The 21,622-nt window shown below is 42.0% G+C and overlaps 1 protein-coding gene across 7 annotated transcripts in view; it reads right to left on the bottom strand.

The window, feature by feature from the left end:
* STXBP5 (syntaxin binding protein 5) overlaps window positions 1-21,622 on the bottom strand; it is a 189,638-nt gene that overhangs the window by 65,638 nt on the left and 102,378 nt on the right. For all 7 annotated transcript variants that reach the window (XR_013345657.1, XM_077813176.1, XM_077813177.1 and 4 more), the window contains 4 exons: window positions 7,111-7,265; window positions 5,060-5,132; window positions 2,619-2,766; window positions 2,469-2,536 (listed from right to left, as the gene is read on the bottom strand). Coding sequence is in view for 6 of the 7 variants with exons in the window: in XM_077813176.1 (XP_077669302.1) it covers window positions 2,469-2,536; window positions 2,619-2,766; window positions 5,060-5,132; window positions 7,111-7,265 (444 nt within the window). In the remaining variant the exon portion in view is untranslated. The remainder of the gene's footprint in view (window positions 1-2,468; window positions 2,537-2,618; window positions 2,767-5,059; window positions 5,133-7,110; window positions 7,266-21,622) is intronic.

Here is a 21,622-nt window from a genome sequence, read left to right as displayed (position 1 = left end):
GTTCCTAATTCTGATTGGTGCGTTTGGGTGCTAAAGAAATATACAATAATAAATGTTTTGTTCTGCTCACGTTCTTCCAATGCTGTCCTGCCTGGTCTTTCAGAATCCCTTTTGACTGTTTTTCCTGCTACTCCTTTAGAGTGGAGTTGTTGGGACTTATTTAAAAGAAAAAGACTGACAGGTTGGTAATCCTTTGATTACTGAACTCAACAGCTATCTAAACATGAACATATATTTAAAAGCAATGTTTCAAGGAAGTCTATGACGTAAATTAAAATAGTTTAAACATTATCGAAGAGTTATAAATAGCAAAGGAAAATATATCTAAGAATTAGTGACAACAAGCGAAGGCCAATATATTTGAGGGTGGCAGCTTATTCTAGTGGATACACCTCCTGACTGGAATTATAATATTATAGTTATAATTATAACAATAGTTATGCACGAGATCAGGTTAGCTAGGGAGGTTGTGGAATCCCTGTTGGAGGTGTTTAAGATCAAGTTAGACAAACACTTCTCAGGGATGGTCTATGTATGCTTGGTCCTGCCTTAGCATGAGGGGATGGACTAGATGACATGTGGCATCTTCCACCCTACAATTCAATGATTCTGTTATTGTAACAATGATGGATACTACAGACAAGAAAGTACAATGAAGGAATCCAGGAAGAAAAAGTGTATTTTTTTTTTGCAAAAAGCATAAGTAACTGTTGTTTCTAGAAATATTATGTAATATGCAACAATATATCAGGTATTTTAGTAATTGGCTACCAATTATCTGACAATGAGATGAGAATCTCCCACAAAAGCAAGTTGGTAACAAAGACTCTGCTCCCATCCTGCTTTTGCATGAGGCTATGGTTCTCTTTTCAACATATAGACAGGTTTCAGAGTAACAGCCGTGTTAGTCTGTATTCGCAAAAAGAAAAGGAGTACTTGTGGCACCTTAGAGACTAACCAATTTATTTGAGCATAAGCTTTCGTGAGCTACAGCTTACTTCATCGGATGCATACTGTGGAAACTGCAGAAGACATTATATACACAGAGACCATGAAACAATACCTCCTCCCACCCCACTCTCCTGCTGGTAATAGCCCATCCAAAGTGACCACTCTCTTTACAATGTGTATGATAATCAAGGTGGGCCATTTCCAGCACAAATCCAGGTTTTCTCACCTCGCCCCCCTTTTTTTCCCCAAAAACCACACACACACAAACTCACTCTCCTGCTGGTAATAGCTTATCCAAAGTGACCATTCTCCTTACAATGTGTATGAAAATCAAGGTGGGCCATTTCCAGCACAAATCCAGGTTCTCTCAAACCCCCCCCTTTTTTTCCCAAAACCATACACACACAAACTCACTCTCCTGCTGGTAATAGCTTATCCAAAGTGACCATTCTCCTTACAATGTGTATGAAAATCAAGGTGGGCCATTTCCAGCACAAATCCAGGTTCTCACCCCCCCACCCCCTCCCCCAACACACACAAACTCACTCTTCTGCTGGATTTGTGCTGGAAATGGCCCACCTTGATTATCATGCACATTGTAGGGAGAGTGGTCACTTTGGATGAACTATTACCAGCAGGAGAGTGAGTTTGTGTGTGTATGGGGGTGGGGGGTGAGAAAACCTGGATTTGTGCTGGAAATGGCCCACCTTGATTATCATGCACATTGTAGGGAGAGTGGTCACTTTGGATAAGCTATTACCAGCAGGAGAGTGAGTTTGTGTGTGTGGCTTTTGGAAAAAAAAAAAAAAGGGAGGGGGGGGTGAGAAAACCTGGATTTGTGCTGGAAATGGCCCACCTTGATTATCATACACATTGTAAAGAGAGTGGTCACTTTGGATGGGCTATTACCAGCAGGAGAGTGAGTTTGTGGAGGGGGGGAGGGGGGGTGGAGGGTGAGAAAACCTGGATTTGTGCTGGAAATGGCCCACCTTGATTATCATACACATTGTAAGGAGAGTGGTCACTTTAGATAAGCTATTACCAGCACGAGAGTGGGGTGGGAGGAGGTATTGTTTCATGGTCTCTGTGTATATAATGTCTTCTGCAGTTTCCACATTATGCATCCGATGAAGTGAGATGTAGCTCATGAAAGCTTATGCTCAAATAAATTGGTTAGTCTCTAAGATGCCACAAGTACTCCTTTTCTTTTTTCAACATATAGTTGCCTTCACTTTGTTTTAACTCCAAACACTTTGATAGGGTTGCACAGACAGAATATCATCACCCAGTGTACGTAATAGATACATATTAACCATATGTTTTCAATGTGTTATTCAAAAGCTATTACTTGTAGGGTTTTTTTTTTTTTTTTTAAGATAATGAGTTTTCTGTACATTCCATTAATTATTCACCCCTCCCATACAAATTATTTTGTTTTCTACAGGTTATGTGAATATGAACTATAAAAATGCACTCTACTTATTTTGAGTAAGTTAGTATACTCTCTTATCACTTACCCTGTAATAATTATCTCTGGGTAGCTCTGAGTGACCGAACCCCAGTTGCCTCCACTGATAGGCCATTCCTAGAAGGTTAATAATAACAGATTGAAATAAATGACACTTTACACTGGCATTATCAAATAAGTATATGCACCCTATACCTACCTTTTTACTGTAACCTTGACGTTTCTGTCGAGCCCCAACTGAATAAAGTGCAGGAATGAGGTCCACAGGACAATCAGCAAAATATTCACAACAGGTAACAGGAGATTCATGTATATTCAAAGGATAGGGATTCTCAAATATAGGATACCTTTATTGGAGAAAAGGGAAAAAATGTTAATCCAACAAAAGAGAAGTGGTCAATTTGATCCAGAATACACATGAAGCACTGAAGCCTGTCAATTTACTTAAAAAATATTTGTATAATTTTACTATCTGCCAAGTAAGTTAAAGAAATAGTGCAGATTGGATTGTCCGCTTCTTAGGGCAGGAACCATGCCTTCTTGTCTGTCTAAAAAGTATTTAGCACACACTGGGTAGCATTATGCATAAACAACAAATAATAAATATGCCTATAGCGCAAAACAATTAAATGCAGCTACTGCACTCTGCAAAGGTTGCTCGCTCAGCTGATGAAGATGTTGATAAGATATTATCCTTGTAATGTAAGTTTTTTAAATTGTCACTGTAGAGACTACTTCTTAATGGTTCTGTAGCAAAAGAAATGAAAAAGTAAGTTACTGAGCTCTAGTTCTTGTGCTCCACAGATAAAAGTTGATTTCTGACTCTTGGGTCTATGCTTTCAGGAGGTAGGTATGAAGCCTCAACTTTCCTTTTTTAAAATCTTGCTCTCTCTTCAGTCAGGTATCTTAGACTGCCTCACTCTCCCTTCATTACCTAGCAGGTTTTGCCCAATTTCTCTAAATAAATAGACACACACGAATCAATTCCCCTAAATAAAGAAAATTATTTCAACATGTGGACTAAGGATGCTGACTTTAAGATTAGGGTTGCCAGGTGACCTGGTGGCTCCAGTCAGCACTGCTGACCGGGCCGTTAAAAGTCTGGTTGGTGGCACAGCAGGGCTAAGGGAGGCTCCCTGTCTGCCGTGGCTCAGCGTGGCTCCCGGAAGTTGCGGCTTGTCCCCCCTCCAGCTCCTAGTGTAGGGGCAGCCAGAGGGCTCCATGCGCTGCCCCCATCCCAAGCACCAGCTTTGCAGCTCCCACTGGCCAGGAACTGTGGCCATTGGGAACTGAGGGGACGGCCTGCGGACGGGGTAGTGGGCAGAGCCGCCTGGCCGCATCTCCATGTAGGAGCCAAAGGGGTGGACATGTGGCTGCTTCCAGGAGCTATTTGAGGTAAGGGTTGCTGAGAGCCTGTACCCCTGACCCCTTCCAGTGCCCCAACTCCCTACCCCAGCCCATATCCCCCTCCCGCCCTCCAAACCACTTGTTCCCAACCTGGAGCACAATCCTACACCGCAAACCCTTCACGCCCACCCCAGAGTCTGCAGCCCCAACTGGAGCCCTCACTGCCCCCGAACAACCCAACCCCCTGCCTCAGCCCAGAGCCTCCTCCCGCACTCCAAACCCCTAGCCCAAGCCCAGAGCCCCCTCACACACTCTGAACACCTCATTTCTGGCCCCACTCCAGAACCTGCACCGCCAGTCTGGAGCCTCCTCCCCTACTCCAAACCTCTTGGCTCCACCCCCCAGCTTGGAACCCCCTCCTACACCCCAAAACCCTCATCCCTGGCCCCACCCCAGAGCCTGCACCCCCAGCCGGAGTCCTCATCCCCTTCCGCACTCCAACCCCCTGAGCCAACCTGGTGAAAATGAGCGAGTGAGTGAGGGTGGGGAGAGTGAGTGACAGAGGGAGGCAGGGATGGAGTGAGCAGGGGGTGAGGCCTCAGAGGAGGGGCGGGGCAGGGCAAGGGTGTTCAGTTTTGTGCGAGTAGAAAGCTGGCAACCCTACTTAAGATAATTATTAATATTAATTATTTGTATTACTATAGCACATAGATGGACCAGGACTCTGGTTTGCTAGACATTATACAAAAACAGAACAAAAAGGCAATCCTTGTCCAAAGAGTTTACAATCTTAGCAAAATACTAACATGCTATCACACTACTGGCTGCTAGGTGCAGGGCATCAAAGAACTTTCTCCAGATGGGCTTAGCATGAATGAAATCACTAAAAGTTCTCTCTTATTAGCTGGAAGACAATAAACTTGGCAGAAATAGAACAATAATTACTCAATTATAAATGTATGCCATGTTACACTTGCCTGCCAGAGAGTAGGCCATACTCGTAAGTTCTTTGTGATTATAAAAATATGGAAGTAGAAATTTTTTAAATAAAATCTAGTCCTTAAAACCAAAATGTAGAACAGAAAATTAGATGCTCTTTAAAAAGGATTTGCTTGTCAAGAGTCCATTGGGAGTTTTAGTAAGGCAATAATCTCAAACATAGTTCCAGTAAGTGCCATTAAAAATTATTTTCATTTGCAAGTGGAGCATTGATGGGTGACATCAAATGGATACACAGCGGCCTGCCTTTAAGTAGACACTCCATATACCCACCATTACACCCTAGATTCTTACCCATTTTGTGCAAGGTCTATAACTACTAAATCCTTTTCTAGAAGAACTACCACAGCATACGGTTCCTGAAAATCTAAAAACAGACAGAAAGGTTACATATTAGTCATTTTAGTTCTCCTAACATATAGTCTCAGCAGTCCACATTGCAGGAGATTGCGTACCACACACTTTACTAGCCATAAGCAGTAACACCATTACAGCATGCACAGGTATTCACAAATCTGTATGTTCAAAATTGAGGTTGTAAAGACCACATCCACCTATCTTCATTTCCTCTCCCTCTCAATTAAATCCTTTTCAGAACACTGAGAAAAGGTGGGAAGGAAGGCGTTTTGATCTGCAAAAGCAATATTTTCAGAGAACGCCAGTTACTAACAGTAACATTATTTCCCCTCACGGAATTGATTCTTTGGATCTTCACTGTGTGAGATTAAGAAACAGTAAGTGACCTAATTTACAAAAGGAATTGAAGACTGTTCATCTGAAAGGAGCACCAGTGTGGAACCAGAATCTGGAGCATTAAAAGGCAATTCCAGAATTTTAACCTGGAGTAGGCCAGACATTCTGAGCCACGAATGCCTGCAAACTAGGATTTCTGTGGAGAGCAAATGAACCACAATATTGTAAGTGTGCAATACTTGTTTGGACAGATCTTGTTCTTCCTGGTTGGTCAACTGCACCTCTATCCTTTCAGCCTTTGGCAAAAAGTTTACAGGTAAGACTGAGTGAATAAGATGCAAGTCCCACCACCAAGACATTGAAAATACTGGTCTGCTACAAATATATTGCTAGTACAAAAACTACTCTTAAATGAACCTTGCTGTGTCTCAATGTCCACCATTGGGACTTCCGAGGTACACCTATACCCAAATTTATGGCTAAGAGTTCACAGTAGTTCAGTATCAGCCTACCACAACTCCAAATCCTCATCCAGTAATAACTATACTAACAGCTATTTTAATTTGATTAATTAACTAACAAACAACAAGATGAGGAAAACAGAAATGAACCAGCAAGTTCAGTGGTTGCTCCAGCTAATGGAAATAGAGGCACTACAGAAGGATATGTGACAGGGGTGTTTTGTAACCATGGTTTAAAACATTTACATCTGTGGATGACGGACAAACACTGAAGGTTTTACTGCTTTGAACAACTCTGGGTCTTGAGACATGGCAGGTGACTTCCTAGAGTGGGGATGTGCACAAACTTTTCTCTCTTATGAAATTTCATTTCTTTTTCCAATTGCAAGCCCCGGAACAGTCACAAAAATAATGTAATGCTTTCATTTAAAACATCAGTTTGAATATATTGCTGATGTGCTTCAACAACTCATTTTTACAGTGATCTCTATTCTGAGCATGTGATATAATATCTAACATTTCAACACTGAAAATTTACCTATTAGATGTACTGACATTCTAATGATCTCCAAAAGGTATTTCTTCAATGGGTACACTGCATTTCTGACAGACAATAAAGAGATATATTCTAATGGCCTGAGCACAGAACATAGTACTAGAAACCAATTTCTAATCCCAGAAGAAACACTGTGCTCTCTCTGTCAATTGGGGTAAACTACTTAATCTCTGATGGAGGTTGCCTGCCTGTAAAACATGGATAACTTACATACCAACCTCACAGGAATGTTACAATAATTAGTAAATATTTACACAATCACTGTAGATTAAAAGGCCTGGGTAAGTGCTAATCATTATTAATATTATTTATAACTGTCTTTGCATTGTATTTTATAAATGCTTGTATGCATGCACATTTTAATAAATTGTATTATTTTTAAAAGGAGAAAAACACATGTAATTACTAATTCTTTTTCAGAACATTATAATTGATGTTGGGGTTTATTATGAAACCTATTTCACCTTTAAAAGAATGCTGAAGCAAAACTTGACAGACAATAGCTACAACGGATGATATTGGTCCAGTCCTGTCCCTCACAGAGATATAATAGTGAGGCAGACGCAGTAAGAAGTATTCTGGCAGAGTAAAGATACAAAGAGAATGGGTAAAAGTATAACCTTTACAGAACCTACCATTAGGGTATGGAGTTTCACAGAGGGTTAGAAAATCAACAACAGAATAATCCATTTCTAGCACAGCAGTGCTTTTCCCATGCATGACTGTTAAACAGGGTCTTCTTCCTACAGTATCATATGATAAGCCTCCCGACAGAATGATGAAAGGCTCCCTGGAAATAAAACAGGCATTTATGACTATGAAAGGTATACTGAAAAGGAAAGTGTGATCCGTTTTCCCACGGCCCCTTAATATGAACTGAAGAGGATACAACTAATGGTAGATATATTTTGAGTGACTGGAAATAGCTATCCACACAGTGTGTACTCGGTCTGTAGCTTTGACTACTGATGGAGGTCAGCGTTAAGTGCTACAGCCTGAGCAACTGAAGGGGAATGGATTCTCAGAAACTAACATTTTTTTTGGTTTTGTTAACACGTACATAACTTTACTTCCTGACACAGGCTTGGGAAAAGAATTCTCTGCAAAAGACATTGTCTATGTCCTCTCAGTTAATGGCAGAGCCAGTTCAGATGTGCTGTCAAACATCCAGCTGCATGGACACCCCAAATCAGAGGATCCTCTCAGAGATGGGTTGAAATAATACTATGATGTTTACTGCTTAAGTCTCCTTATTGTGCAATTTGGAGTATGAACTACTTTGTGCTTAAAAAGCTCTGTGGTCATAATAGCTTGAGCCCTTTAGAGTAACAGGATGTCTCCTCTTTTATAACTGGCCCGCCTGATATACTTCACAGATGTCCCTTCTTTCCAGTTAACAAAAAACCTTTATCCAACGTACCTCTAAATCTCTACAAAAACTCACCTATTCTGAGTGCTTTATCTATTCTGCCCCATAGCACATCACATAAAGCTCGGAGATAGTATACGGATTTGGGTTAGGAATCAGAGACAAAGTTGCACATTGAATCTTATTAGCAGAGTTCAGGACCCTGATCCAATAGTTATGCAGGGAGCCCCAGATTTGCTAGAACCAGCACTGCTTGGGGGGGCTAAGAATACTTGCACTCCAGTTTTTTTTTTTTTTTTTTTTTTTTAACTTGCCAGCAAAGACAAGACTTGATTTTCTTAATATTTCCTCATAAGAACGGTCATGCTGGGTCAGACCAAAGGTCCATCTAACCCAGTATCCTGTCTTCCGACAGTGGCCAATGCCAGGTGCTCCATAGGGAATGAACAGAACAGGTAATCATCGAGTGATCCATCCTGTTGCCCATTCCCAGCTTCTGGCAAACAGACTACGGACACCATCCCTGCCTATCCTGGCTAATAGCCATTGATGGACCTATCCTCCATGAAGTTATCTATTTCTTTTTTGAAACCTGTTAAAAATTAAAAGTGTGGGACAGGAAATCAATTAACCAAAATTGCTGTGTTGGAAGTTAGGCTTAATTGGTGGACAAAATAATGAGCAAATGAGCTACTTTTTCTGAGGTCCTTAAAAAGACTTTGGGGAAGAAAAATCTAACCAACTGTTAGCTGAGAGATGAGTGAACCAGAAGAGGCAAGCTTCTCCATCAAGGCTGCATAACACACCCTCTCCTGGGACGTGAGGATTCACTGTGGCAGTTAGCCCTTTGTTGTCCTAATCCTGAGAGATGTCCAGATGAGATCAAAAGTCAGAGAAAGGAATCCAGAGGACACTGCCACCTTCACTGGCTCTGGCTAGATCCCAAACACCACCTGGGATGTAAGGCTTTGGTTCCTGCACCATCCCGCCTCCTTCCCTACTGTGTCATTTTCCTTCCCTACCTTATTTCTTCTCTTTCCTGTCTCTTTCCATTTACCTTCTGTTTAGTAAGAGTCCGGCTTAGCTAGTAAAGACTGTATATTTTGCAACACTACTGTGAACCTGTGACCAAAGAAGCAATTCAAGACAGTGCCCTAAAACAGCCAGATGCAGGTACCAGTTTGCCAGGACTTGGAATGGCTGATTGGAATGTGTGCTGGGCCTGTTTCTCTCCAGCAGTGAGGCTGCAAGTCAATCAGCCACAGAGATGGAAGTTCAATTTTTGTTGCGCATTTCTTTCCCCTTTTGTGTAAGCTTCTCTTGTTTTGCTTTCTAGGAGTAGGATCAGACTTTAAGAGTAGCAACAGCATCAGCTCCAGCCCATCTCAACTAACTTCTCTTACCCCAAAAGACCAGTTATCAACATATTTAATACCATCTAAAAAACTTGTTAGAAAAGAATTTTTCTTCCTTCCTCTACCAGCTAAAGGGAATAATATTGTGAAAATAAAAGCCTTGCTTCATACCTTACTTTTCAAAAGCTTTTCCCTCTTTTTCTGTATCTTTAATACATAGTTAAAAATTTTAATGATGTGTTTGCCATAGGACTAAGCAGGCTGAAGTTGCTGTATTCCAGTACCCAAAGCCTTTTATAACTGTTTAATGTTGTGCAGTGACAGTCACATTAACATCTTCAACTCTCTGGGCCCAGTTACTCCCTCAAAATTAACAAACAACAATCAAATCTCAAACCATATGATGTACTGCTGACCACCCCAGTGGTTAAAAAGACATTTTTCTCCCTTCCATATGGCACCATGTGTTGAACTGTGGAGCTAAGTGCTTTAAGTTTCCCTTCTTCCTAAGTATCATATATGGAGAGCTCTCTGAGAGGCAGGTCCACGATACTGGACCTGAAATACTAATGGACCTAATGTAGTAGGGTGATGTTCCTAGCTTATATTCACAAAGTATTTCAAAGGACAGCAATATAATTTAATAAGAAGGAGTAAATTCTGTAGAATGGAAATAGAACAGCAATGTTCTCATACAATTATGGAACATCAGGTGCTTAATGTAGGCGATAGAAGGTCAAAGAACTTCATTTTGAATGAAATGGAAATGGATTAATTGACTACATAGTAAGTGAATGTGCACACTGTATTACTTGAGGCAAAGTTATACACACTACATTGAGATATTAGAGTAAATTACATTTACTGAACAGGCCAATGCTGGCAACAAAAAGTTTGTTACAAATAGAAAATAAAAATATTTAACATTTATTTTTTAATGTAATGCATAAACATTTTAGAGTGATTTTGAGAGTAAAATCACAGATATTTAGGATTTTCAAACACAATGAGAACAATTTTTCCATTAGAAATGCTGTCAACTCTTTAACTTCAGCACAAGCTTTCCACCTGTCTCTGACGACAGAATATTGTCCAGCCATTCATAACTGAATGACACTAACATATTGTTAGGTATGCTAATCCATAAAAATACTGGCAACACTACTAATTTCAATTTTAGTTAATTTTTTATTGCTTCATTATAACAATTACGTAGGTGATTAAAAATCCGTTTGGTTGTTCCTTGTTATTCACTTCTTTAAAATAATATAGTTAATTCTTAACACAAATATGCAAAGTGGTCTTGAATTATAGAAATATAAAGTAAACCCATTTCTCCAATTGTTTTTATGATTTTTTTTATTTGAAGTGACACTATCAATTTAAAACTCATTTTTTAAAAACTTATTGTGGACATCTAAGTTAACTATACTGTAAAAGATGACAAAAATATTTTACCATTTCTCCATTTGTTTTCTTGGTGTATTTGACAGTATAATGTTTAGCCTAGTTTCAATGTTTTACTTGTTTGGACTTTTCACACAGCTACAGGAGAAAAATATTTTGAAGATAAAGTATGATTATAAAACCACAAAAATGGCAGCAAGACTTAAGAGGAAGTATATACCAGAAACTACTTGTAAGCTATTTCTTAAGTGGACATTTTAAATTTTTGAGTTGACAGTGTCTCTTTATTTAAAGGCCCACAACAAAAACTTGAGTATTGTAAAAACACTCAACTAAATAAATCTACTAATGCTGTCCTCAAGTTGATGATTCAGCTTTTGATGATTGTCTGATTACTTATTATAAAAATGAATAGCTTTTTGAAACAGAGGCAGCTCACCTGATCTAATTCTAGCCATAAATCAGTTTTATACTTATCTGGAGATGGTGTAACTATCACGTAAATTAAATTCCTACTGTTTAATTAACTTTTTTATATGACTGAACAATACAAAGACAAATTAGTTCTGCTTCATGGAAAAACTGACCCCTTCCCCTTGGGAAAGCAGATTATGGACTTTCCATTAAATTACTGGAAAGTGTTTTCACCTATAGTACAATATTTTAAATTTTTACACACACACACACACACACACACACACACACAGTTTTTTCAAAGCAAATAAGCACAAGTTTACATTTTCTTCAATAAAATTGCAAGAGTGAAACATAGCTGAATACATACCTAGGCAATGGGACACTTTTTGTTTCTTATTCAACCATCATCAAAATCAGCAGTAATTTTAACACTGGAAACAATATATCCCCGGGAAACATTGAATCACAATAGTTCATGAAAGCTTATGCTCAAATAAATTTGTTTGTCTCTAAGGTGCCACAAGTACTCCTTTTCTTTTTCCGGATACAGACTAACATGGCTGCTACTCTGAAACCTGTCAATAGATTGTCAACACTTTTTTGAAGGAAGGGAGATTGATAGCTTCTCTTACTTCAATATGGCCAGTGCTCAAGAAGCCATAGCTTGGATCCACAAAGAGAAAGGCATTGCAACATGAAACTTTTAGACACTTTGAAAAATCATTGAAATCCAAAAACCCTGGGTTAGGTGCCTAGGCTCCGTACACAATGCATAGGTAGAAATAGGCATCTGAAAATGGGATCCACAAAAACCAGCAAGCCAGGCAGGATGTTGTGTAGGTTAGTCAAAGAGATGCTGATGAGAGGAGTGTGTCCTAAATCCTGTGCCTCTCCCAGAGTTAGATACTTAAGTGAGAGCTGAAGGGAGGCACCTATCTTTGTTTGGGATCCACAGCCAGGAATCCTCTCTCTTGGAGGCAGACACCTATCCCCTTCTTGCAACAACAGCTTAGATGTCTGCCTCCCTTCGCACAAAACTGCCAGGGTGGAAATAGCTGACAGAAGTGGCCTCCTTTATAACCTTTAGCCCAGTGATTAGAGTACTCACCCAGGGTATGGGAGACCCCAGTTCAACTCCGCCTCTGCATGATGAGGAAAAAGGATTTAAATAGGGGTTTCTCACCTCTCAAGTGAGTGCCCAAACCATCGGACTATGGAATATTTTGATATGGGTCTCTCTCAGTCTCTCCTGCTGAAGCCATTCCATTCTGTATTAAACAATTACATGCTAATTGGGCTAGAGACAGAGAGAGGATGCCTCTATAGTCCAGTTCTGAGCATGCCTAATGGATCAGGCCACAGAGGTGAGATATCCCGCCTATCTTCACCTGGTTTGAACATCGCACTGTGTCTTAGACATGAGATAGAGTCTGGACATCTGCCTGAGCTAGCAGCATACAGGACCAGAGGCAGAAACTATTACAGCAATAACTAGGGCCCTACCAAATTCACGGTCCATTTTGGTCAATTTCACTGTCATAGGATTTTAAAAATTATAAATTTCATGATTTCAGCTATTTAAATCTGAAATTTCACAGAGTGGAACTGTAGGGGTCCTGACTCAAAAAGGAGTTATCGGGTGGTTGCAAGGTTATTGTAGGGGGGGTTACAGTTCTACTACTCTTACTTCTGCACTGCTGCAGGCAGCGGCACAGCCTTCAGAGCTGGCAGCTGGAGAGCAGCAGCTGCTGGCCTGGAACCCAGCTCTGAAGGCAGAGCCGCTGCCAGCAGCACCCTTACTTCTGTGCTGCTGCCTGCAGAGCTGAGCCCTCAGTCAGCAGCCACCACTCTCTGGCCACCCAGCTCTGAAGGAGGCAGCAGCACAGGGGTAAGGGTGGCCTGGTATGGTATTGCCACCCTTACTTCTGCGCTGATGCTGGGGGGAATCACTGCCTTCAGAACTGAGCGCCTGGCCAACAGCCACCACTCTCCAGCCACCCAGCTCTGAAGGCAGCGCAGAAGGAAGGGTGGTAATATCACAACCCACCTAAAATAACCTTGTAACCCCCTGCAACTCCTTTTTGGATCAGGACCCCCAACGTGAGAAATGCTGGTCTCCTCCGTGAAATCTGTATAGTATAGGGTAAAAGCACACAAAAGACCAGATTTCATGGTCCGTGACTCATTTTTCATGGCTGTGAATTTGGTAGGGCCCGAGCAATAAGAGATGCTGAATGAATTTCGGCACCAATAGGGTTAGGAGAAGCTAAGTGAGGGTTTTGTGGATCCACAAAATTTAGTTACCTAAATCCCTTTATAAATCTGGCCCACTGACTATCCTATTACCACCCTGTAAAGCCAATCTTCCATTTTTGGTTAAGATTATTAAAAACATTGTAGCAAGACATCTCTCACATTAGATATTACAGTGATAAGCTCAGTACAAAAACCTATCTAGAAAAGGTTTCAGAATAACAGCCATGTTAGTCTGTATTCGCAAAAAGAAAAGGAGTACTTGTGGCACCTTAGAGACTAACCAATTTATTTGAGCATAAGCTTTCGTGAGCTACAGCTCACTTCATCGGATGCATACTGTGGAAAATACAGAAGATGTTCTCATACGTACAAACCATGAAAAAATGGGTGTTTACCACTACAAAAGGTTTTCTCTCCCCCCACCCCACTCTCCTGCTGGTAATAGCTTATCTAAAGTGATCACTCTCCTTACAATGTGTATGATAATCAAGTTGGGCCATTTCCAGGAGAAATCCAGGTTTTCTCCCCTCCCCCCCCCACACAAACACACTCTCCTGAATAGCTGTCTCAGAGCTCTGTAACCACAGTCAATGTACCAACCTGGGTATGAGACAGAGAGAATGCAATGGTTGTATTGGTAACTCTCTTCTTGGTGATGGAGCTGATATCACTAAATCTATCAGCTGCCTTCAATACAGCTGATCGTGAGATGATTTTGACTAGTTTGTGGATCAACATGATTACAACCTGTCCTTATAGTGTATTCTCAGAAGGCAGTCGTGAGAAACTCTTCCTCTCTGATAGTGTTTGTGTGGAGTTTTGCAGGGGTTTCATCTGGTCTCCTGTCTTGTTCAAAATGTATATGGGGCCATTGGGGTGGTTAGTAAGGAGATATGGGCTGCAGTGTTTTTGTATTAAATAATACATATTAATTGGGCTAGAGACAGAGAGAGGATGCCTCTATAGTCCAGTTCTGAGCACGCCTAACGGATCAGTCCACACAGGTTAGACACGTGTTACCCTGTTATGCTGATGACATTCAGCTTTATATCTAGATTTCATCTGACCTAGCCAAAATAGTTAACAGGCACACACTGTGTCTGGACGAAATTGGTAAAGACGAGAGCTAGATGAGTGATACTTAATACAGGCAAGACTGATCTGATGTTTTGTTTTATTCTAAATAGGTTCTTTTACCATGCTCATTGTCATAGAAACTAAACAACATCCAGTAGCACTCATTTAGTAATATGACTAACATCTCACATGTGGTTCGTTCTGTTTTTCATCCTCTGTCTGGGGCTGTCTGTGTGACAAAATATTTTTTCTTAAAATGTTGTCACCTTACAAGCCTTGCAATGCCCACTGGCTGAGGGCCGACTGTAACACACATCTGGCCTGACACACTCACTACCCCAACTGACACTGTTGTCATAACATGTATATAAAAGGTGACTTGTAAGGCATCATATGTAAAAAAACCAGTTACTACACTTCTGTAACTGTTGTTCTTTGATATGTATTGCACATGTTTCTTTCACACTTGGTGTGTGCAGCCTACGCAGTCAGAAATTTTTCCCATAGTGGTACCAGTTGGGGCTGCTTCAGTGCCTTGTGCAGCACTTTGCCCCAACATAATGGACCCAACCGCCCCATAGTGTACTCTGTTCCTTCTTGATGGACAACTCCAATGCAGACAGGCAGGAGCAGGTGTCATGGAATGGACACGTGCAACACATCTGGAAGAAAAACAGTTACAGCAGGTCAGTAACCGCTTTTTCTTCGAGTGATTGCACGTGCCCACTCTGCTGTTGGTGACTCACAAGCCATAAAGCAGGTGGAGGATTCGGTGTCTGTGTGTACACAGACTGGAATACAACTCACCCAAATTTAGCATTGTTTCTAGAGTGCTGAGTGATGGCATAATGGGATGTAAATGTGTGGACTGCAAATCAAGCTGCCGCTCTACAAGCATCCTGGATAGGGACTTTCACAAGAAACGCTGCCGAGGCTGCTTGTGATCTTGTCAGATGTGCAGGTACTTTGCTTGGTGGGAAAATGCCAGCCAGTTCATAACATATACAAACATGGGATGCTATCCACAACAAAATTCTCTGTGAAGAGTGTGGAAGAACTTTTATTCCTGTCTGCGATGGACATCAATAGTTAAGCTGACATATGGAATTGTTTAGTCCTGTCTATGTAGGACGCCAAAGCCCTTCTTCCTTGTTCATCTCTGTTGAAGTGCGGAGTCAGGTAAACTGTAGGTAAGTAAATGGCCAGCTTAATACAAAATTAGATATTATAGAGAGAATTCTTGGATTACGGCGCAGATACACTTTGTCCTTAAAAGTAATTGTACAAGGAGGTTCAGATATCAAAGCACGCAGCTCAACCACGCCCCGGGCTGAAGTGATGACTACCAAAAAAGCCACCTTCATTGATAAATCTAGCAAGGAGCACGTTGCTAAAGGCTCAAACAGAGGCCCCATAAGTTTTGACAAAACTAAATTCAAGTCCCAGGGAGGAACAGGTTATCTTATCTATAGATATAACATTTCCAGGCTTTTCAAAAGTCTGATTGACGTAGCGCTAGAAAAAATAAAATGGTTGTCCATGTGGGGTCACAAAGCCGATATTGCTGCCAAGTGGCCCTTGACAGAACTATTTTGCCAAATTTCAATGTTTTAGGTACAATAGATAGTCCAGACTATGCTGGATTGAGGACGGTATTGGCAAAACCCTGAACTGACAAGAGCAAATGGAGACTCACTTACACTTGGAAATGTAAGTACCCCTGGTGGAAGACTTTCTATTTTTTAGCAAAATATCCCAAACTTGCTCCGAGCAAGACTCCTCTCTAGAATTTAGACATGTAGCCTCCAGGCTGTTAAATGAAGTGCCTGCAGGTTCAGGTGGAGCAGCCAAACATGATTCTGCAAAATTAGCTCTGAGTCCAAAGGAAGTGATATTGGAGACTCCACCAACAGATCCAGGAGAGTGAAGAACCAGTGCTGCTGGGGCTACTACTATAACTTGTATATAACAAACTTGTAACCCTGTTTGATCTTTAACTACACTCTGTGAAAGACTGGAACTGGAGGGAAAAGCATAGCAGAGCTTGTTCGACCAGGATAGTAGGAAAGCATCTGTGATGGAATATGGACTGCGACCCTGTAGGGAACAAAACTGATGTCATTTCCTATTGGTTTTGTTGTGAACAGATCTCTCTGACGATTCCCCCACTGCTGGAAAATGAATCTGGCTATATCTTAGTGGAGACTCCACTTGTGGCAACTCGTAAATGATCTGCCTAGGTGGTCTGCAAGCTCATTTTGCACCCATAGAATGTAAGAGGCTTCAAGATTGATTGAATTGGCAATGCAGAAGTCCCTGACAAAACAGGGAAGAAAGGGCTCCTCTCTGCCAGCTGAGGTATAACATTGTTCTCATAGGAGAACAGCAGCAAACAGGTTTTTCCTTTGAACTGAGATAGGAAAGCCTGACAGCCTAAACAGATAGCCTTTGGATTCCTGACACTGATGTGTACAGACAGGTCCTGTGAGGACCATAAATCCTGAGTTTGGAGGGAACCCAAATGAGCCCCAACCAAGGAGATATGCATCCATCAACAAGGTCAGCGAAGGCTGAAGGTGGACAAAGGGAATGCCTGCACTTACACTGACCAGGTCTGTCCACCAATCTAGAGAAGTCAGAACGTGAGAGGGCACGTTCAGCACGTAGTTCAGACGACTTGGCAAATAAATGGAGGCCAGTCAACTTTGAAGAATCCTGAAACGTAATGTGGCATGCTGGGCTATGTATATGCACTTGGCCATATTCCCCAGGAGCATCATACAGGTTGTTGCTGTTATGACAGGGTGAGCAAGCTGAAATCTGGAACAAGAGATTGAATTGTTTGGAACCATGCCTCTGGAAGAAAAGTTCCAGCACGAGTAGGGTACAGTACTGCTCCTATAAACTCTATCCTCTGAACTGGACAAAGGGTAGATTTTTCTAAATTGACCAGGAGATCCAGAGCCTTAACGGTTGACTGAATGAGACACACACTGGATAGTACCTGAGCCCTGGACCGATGAGGTGGACAAGGCTTTCTTCCAACAACTAGCGGAAGTTACTAGATCACAGGCCCTGGTTCTCATGGGAGACTTCAATCACCCTGATATCTGCTGGGAGAGCAATACAGCGGTGCACAGACAATCCAGGAAGTTTTTGGAAAGGGTAGGGGACAATTTCTTGGTGCAAGTGCTGGAGGAACCAACTAGGGGCAGAGTACTACTTGACCTGCTGCTCACAAACCGGGAAAAATTAGTAGGGGAAGCAAAAGTGGATGGGAACCTGGGAGGCAGTGACCATGAGATGGTCGAATTCAGGATCCTGACACAAGGAAGAAAGGAGAGCAGCAGAATACGGACTCTGGACTTCAGAAAAGCAGACTTTGACTCCCTCAGGGAACTGATGGGCAGGATCCCCTGGGAGAATAACACGAGGGGGAAAGGAGTCCAGGAGAGCTGGCTGTATTTTAAAGAATCCTTACTGAGGTTACAGGAACAAACCATCCCGATGTGCAGAAAGAACAGTAAATATGACAGGCAACCAGCTTGGCTTAACAGTGAAATCCTTGCTGATATTAAACACAAAAAAGAAGCTTACAAGAAGTGGAAGATTGGACAAATGACCAGGGAGGAATATAAAAATATTGCTCAGGCATGCAGGAGTGAAATCAGGAAGGCCAAATCACACTTGGAGTTGCAGCTAGAAAGAGATGTTAAGAGTAACAAGAAGAGTTTCTTCAGGTATGTTAGCAACAAGAAGAAAGTCAAGGAAAGTGTGGGCCCCTTATTGAACGAGGGAGGCAACCTAGTGACAGAGGATGTGGAAAAAGCTAATGTACTCAATGCTTTTTTTGTCTCTGTCTTCACGAACAAGGTCAGCTCCCAGACTACTGCACTGGGCAGCACAGCATGGGGAGGAGGTGACCAGCCCTCTGTGGAGAAAGAAGTGGTTCAGGACTATTTAAAAAAGCTGGGTGAGCACAAGTCTATGGGGCTGGATGCGCGGCATCTGAGGGTGCTAAAGGAGTTGGCGGATGTGATTGCAGAGCCATTGGCCATTATCTTTGAAAACTCATGGTGATCGGGGGAGGTCCCGGATGACTGGAAAAAGGCTAATGTAGTACCCATCTTTAAAAAAGGGAAGGAGGAGGATCCTGGGAACTACAGGCCAGTTAGCCTCACCTCAGTCCCTGGAAAAATCATGGAGCAGGTCCTCAAGGAATCAATTCTGAAGCACTTAGAGGAAAGGAAAGTGATCAGGAACAGTCAGCATGGATTCACCAAGGGCAAGTCATGCCTGACTAGTCTAACTGCCTTCTATGATGAGATCACTGCTTTCCCCTCATCCACAGAGACAGTTCACATGTAGACTTTAGCAAAGCTTTTGATACTGTCTCCCATGGTATTCTTGCCAGCAAGTTAAAGAAGTATGGGCTGGATGAATGGACTAGAAGGTGGATAGTAAGCTGGCTAGATCGTCGGGCTCAGCGGGTAGTGATCAATGGCTCCATATCTAGTTGGTAGCCGGTATCAAGCGGAGTGCCCCAAGAGTCAGTCCTGGGGCCGGTTTTGTTCAATATCTTCATAAATGATCTGGAGGATGGTGTGGATTGCACCCTCAGCAAGTTTGCAGACCACACTAAACTGGGAGGAGTGGTAGATACACTGGAGGGTAGGGATAGGATACAGAGCGCCCTAGACAAATTAGAGGATTGGGCCAAAAGAAATCTGATGAGGTTCAACAAAGACAAGCGCAGAGTCCTGCACTTAGGACGGAAGAATCCCATGCACTGCTACAGACTAGGGACTGAACGGCTAGGCAGAAGTTCTGCAGAAAAGGACCTATGGATTACAGTGGACGAGAAGCCAAGAAGGCTAATGGCATTTTGGGATGTATATGTAGGGGCATTGCCAGCAGATGGAGGGATGTGATCGTTCTCCTCTATTCAACATTGGTGAGGCCTCATCTGGAGTAGTGTGTCCAGTTTTGGGCCCCACACTACAAGAAGGATGTGGAAAAATTTGAAAGCGTCCAACGGAGGGCAACAAAAATGATTAGGGGACTGGAACACATGACTTATGAGGAGAGGCTGAGGGAACTGGGATTGTTTAGACTGCAGAAGAGAAGAATGAGGGGGAATTTGATAGCTGCTTTCAACTACCTGAAAGGGGGTTCCAAAGAGGATTGATCTAGACTGTTCTCAGTGGTACCAGATGACAGAACAAGGAGTAATGGTCTCAAGTTGCAGTAGAGGAGGTTTAGGTTGGATATTAGGAGGGTGGTGAAGCACTGGAATGTGTTACCTTGGGAGGTGGTAGAATCTCCTTCCTTTGAGGTTTTTAAGGTCAGGCTTGACAAAACCCTGGCTGGGATGATTTAGTTGGGGACTGGTCCTGCTTTGAGCAGGCGATTGGACTAGATGACCTTCTGAGGTCCCTTCCAACCCTGATATTCTATGATTCTGTGATCTCTTACTAGCCAGACATCCAGGTAAGGATAGATTTGTACTCTTAGTCTCCTCAGAAAGGCAGCTACCCCTACCATATATTTTGTGAAAAACCAAGTAGCTGCTGACAGGCCAAAAGGCAGCATGGTGAAATGGTAATGAGAGTGATTCACTATGAATCCGAGACACTTGTGTGACTTTGATACATCATCACATGAAAGTAGGTTCTTTTTTTAAATCAAGGGCTGCATACCAGTCTATAGGATCCAGGGATGGAACAACAGAAGCAAGGGTGACCATGCAAACAAACTGTATTTTTTTAAAACATCTGTTGAGTTGGCACAGGTCTAAAATTAGTCTGAGACCTCCCTTTCCTTTCTGTATTAGGAAATAATGGGAATAAAACCCCTTCCCTCTGACATGCTGGGGAACCTCCTCTGTGTTCTCACCAAAAGGAGAGATTGCATCTCCTGGAGGAGGAACTCCTCTTGAGAGTGGCTCCTAAAGAGGGATGGGGAGAGAGGGAGAGGTAGAAACAAATTGGAGGGTATATCTCACTTCAGGAGTGCTTAAAATCCATTGGTCTAAAGTAATCTGGGACCAAGCACTGAGGAAATAGGAAAGATGATTTGCAAACACATATGGGAGACGGGATTTGGAAACATGGAAACTGGCATGGCATCCCCAGCCGACCCATCAAAATGTCTGTTTAGCACCCCTCGGGAGTCTAGATGGAGCAGGCATTGATGTAGAAGCAGAAGGAGGTGGTGATCTGCGCCTATAACTAAGGCTAAGATTTTATCATGGATATTTTTAGTAAAAGTCATAGACAGGTCACAGACAATAAACAAACAAATATATGCATGTGAGGTACTTTTTTCCAAGCCCCATAGATATGACAGTAATGATTAATATGTCTTGACTTTCTGTAAAGGCAAGTTTAATAAAATTATAACTTTTTAAATCTTAGGTTATTATATTTTTGTATTAATAGTGAGAGCTCTCCTTTACATTGCACTCTCAGGTGCTCCTAGAAGATTAGGTAGCTCCAGCCACCATATTAATTCTGCAGCACCATACCTGCAGAGGGCGAGGACATGAGCATTCCTTTTGATTAGGGACCTTACTACTGTCATCCATAATTTAATCTTGAGGTGACAAAACTAATGCAATGTGCTCTATGTGAGGCTACACCTTAAAGCCACCCAGAAACTGAAGCAGGTGCAAAATGTGGCAGCTGCTTGGTAAGTGGAGTATCTCACTATGAACTTGTGTAGCTGGCACAGCAGGGAGGTTCTGAGCTTGTGTATGAGCCTGACAACTTCTGCTATACACATGAACCTTTACCTGTGTTAGACTATGTCTATACTACAGATCTTACAGCAGCACAGCTGTACTGCTGCACTGTAAGGTTTCCCGTGTAGCTGCTCTATGCCGACGGGAGAGAGCGTCTCCTGACGACATAGCGCTGTCCACACTGGCGCTTCTGTTGGTGAAATTTACGTCAGTCAGGGGGGTGTTTTTTTCAACCCTGACCGAGAAAAGTTCTAATGTAGACATAGCCTTAGTTTTCACACTGCTAAAAAGGAAATGAAAAAAAAATGTACAGTCAAGAAACTTCACCATATTGAAGTTAATTGGTTTTGGTGAAAATGACCAATTTCAAATGGACATTTTACTGTTGTACTGCTACCCACAGAGACTACATACCTCAACATACAATACTATATCTTGATTTGAGCAGCATAACCTATCATATTATAATGAAAGTTGCATGTTGGTACCTGTAGTTTCTGCAGATTTCACTTCTAATGTAAATT

Source organism: Eretmochelys imbricata, chromosome 3 (assembly GCF_965152235.1).
Source record: "Eretmochelys imbricata isolate rEreImb1 chromosome 3, rEreImb1.hap1, whole genome shotgun sequence".
Classification (NCBI taxonomy): Eukaryota; Metazoa; Chordata; order Testudines; family Cheloniidae; genus Eretmochelys; species Eretmochelys imbricata.
This window is presented reverse-complemented; position numbering and strand designations above follow the sequence as displayed.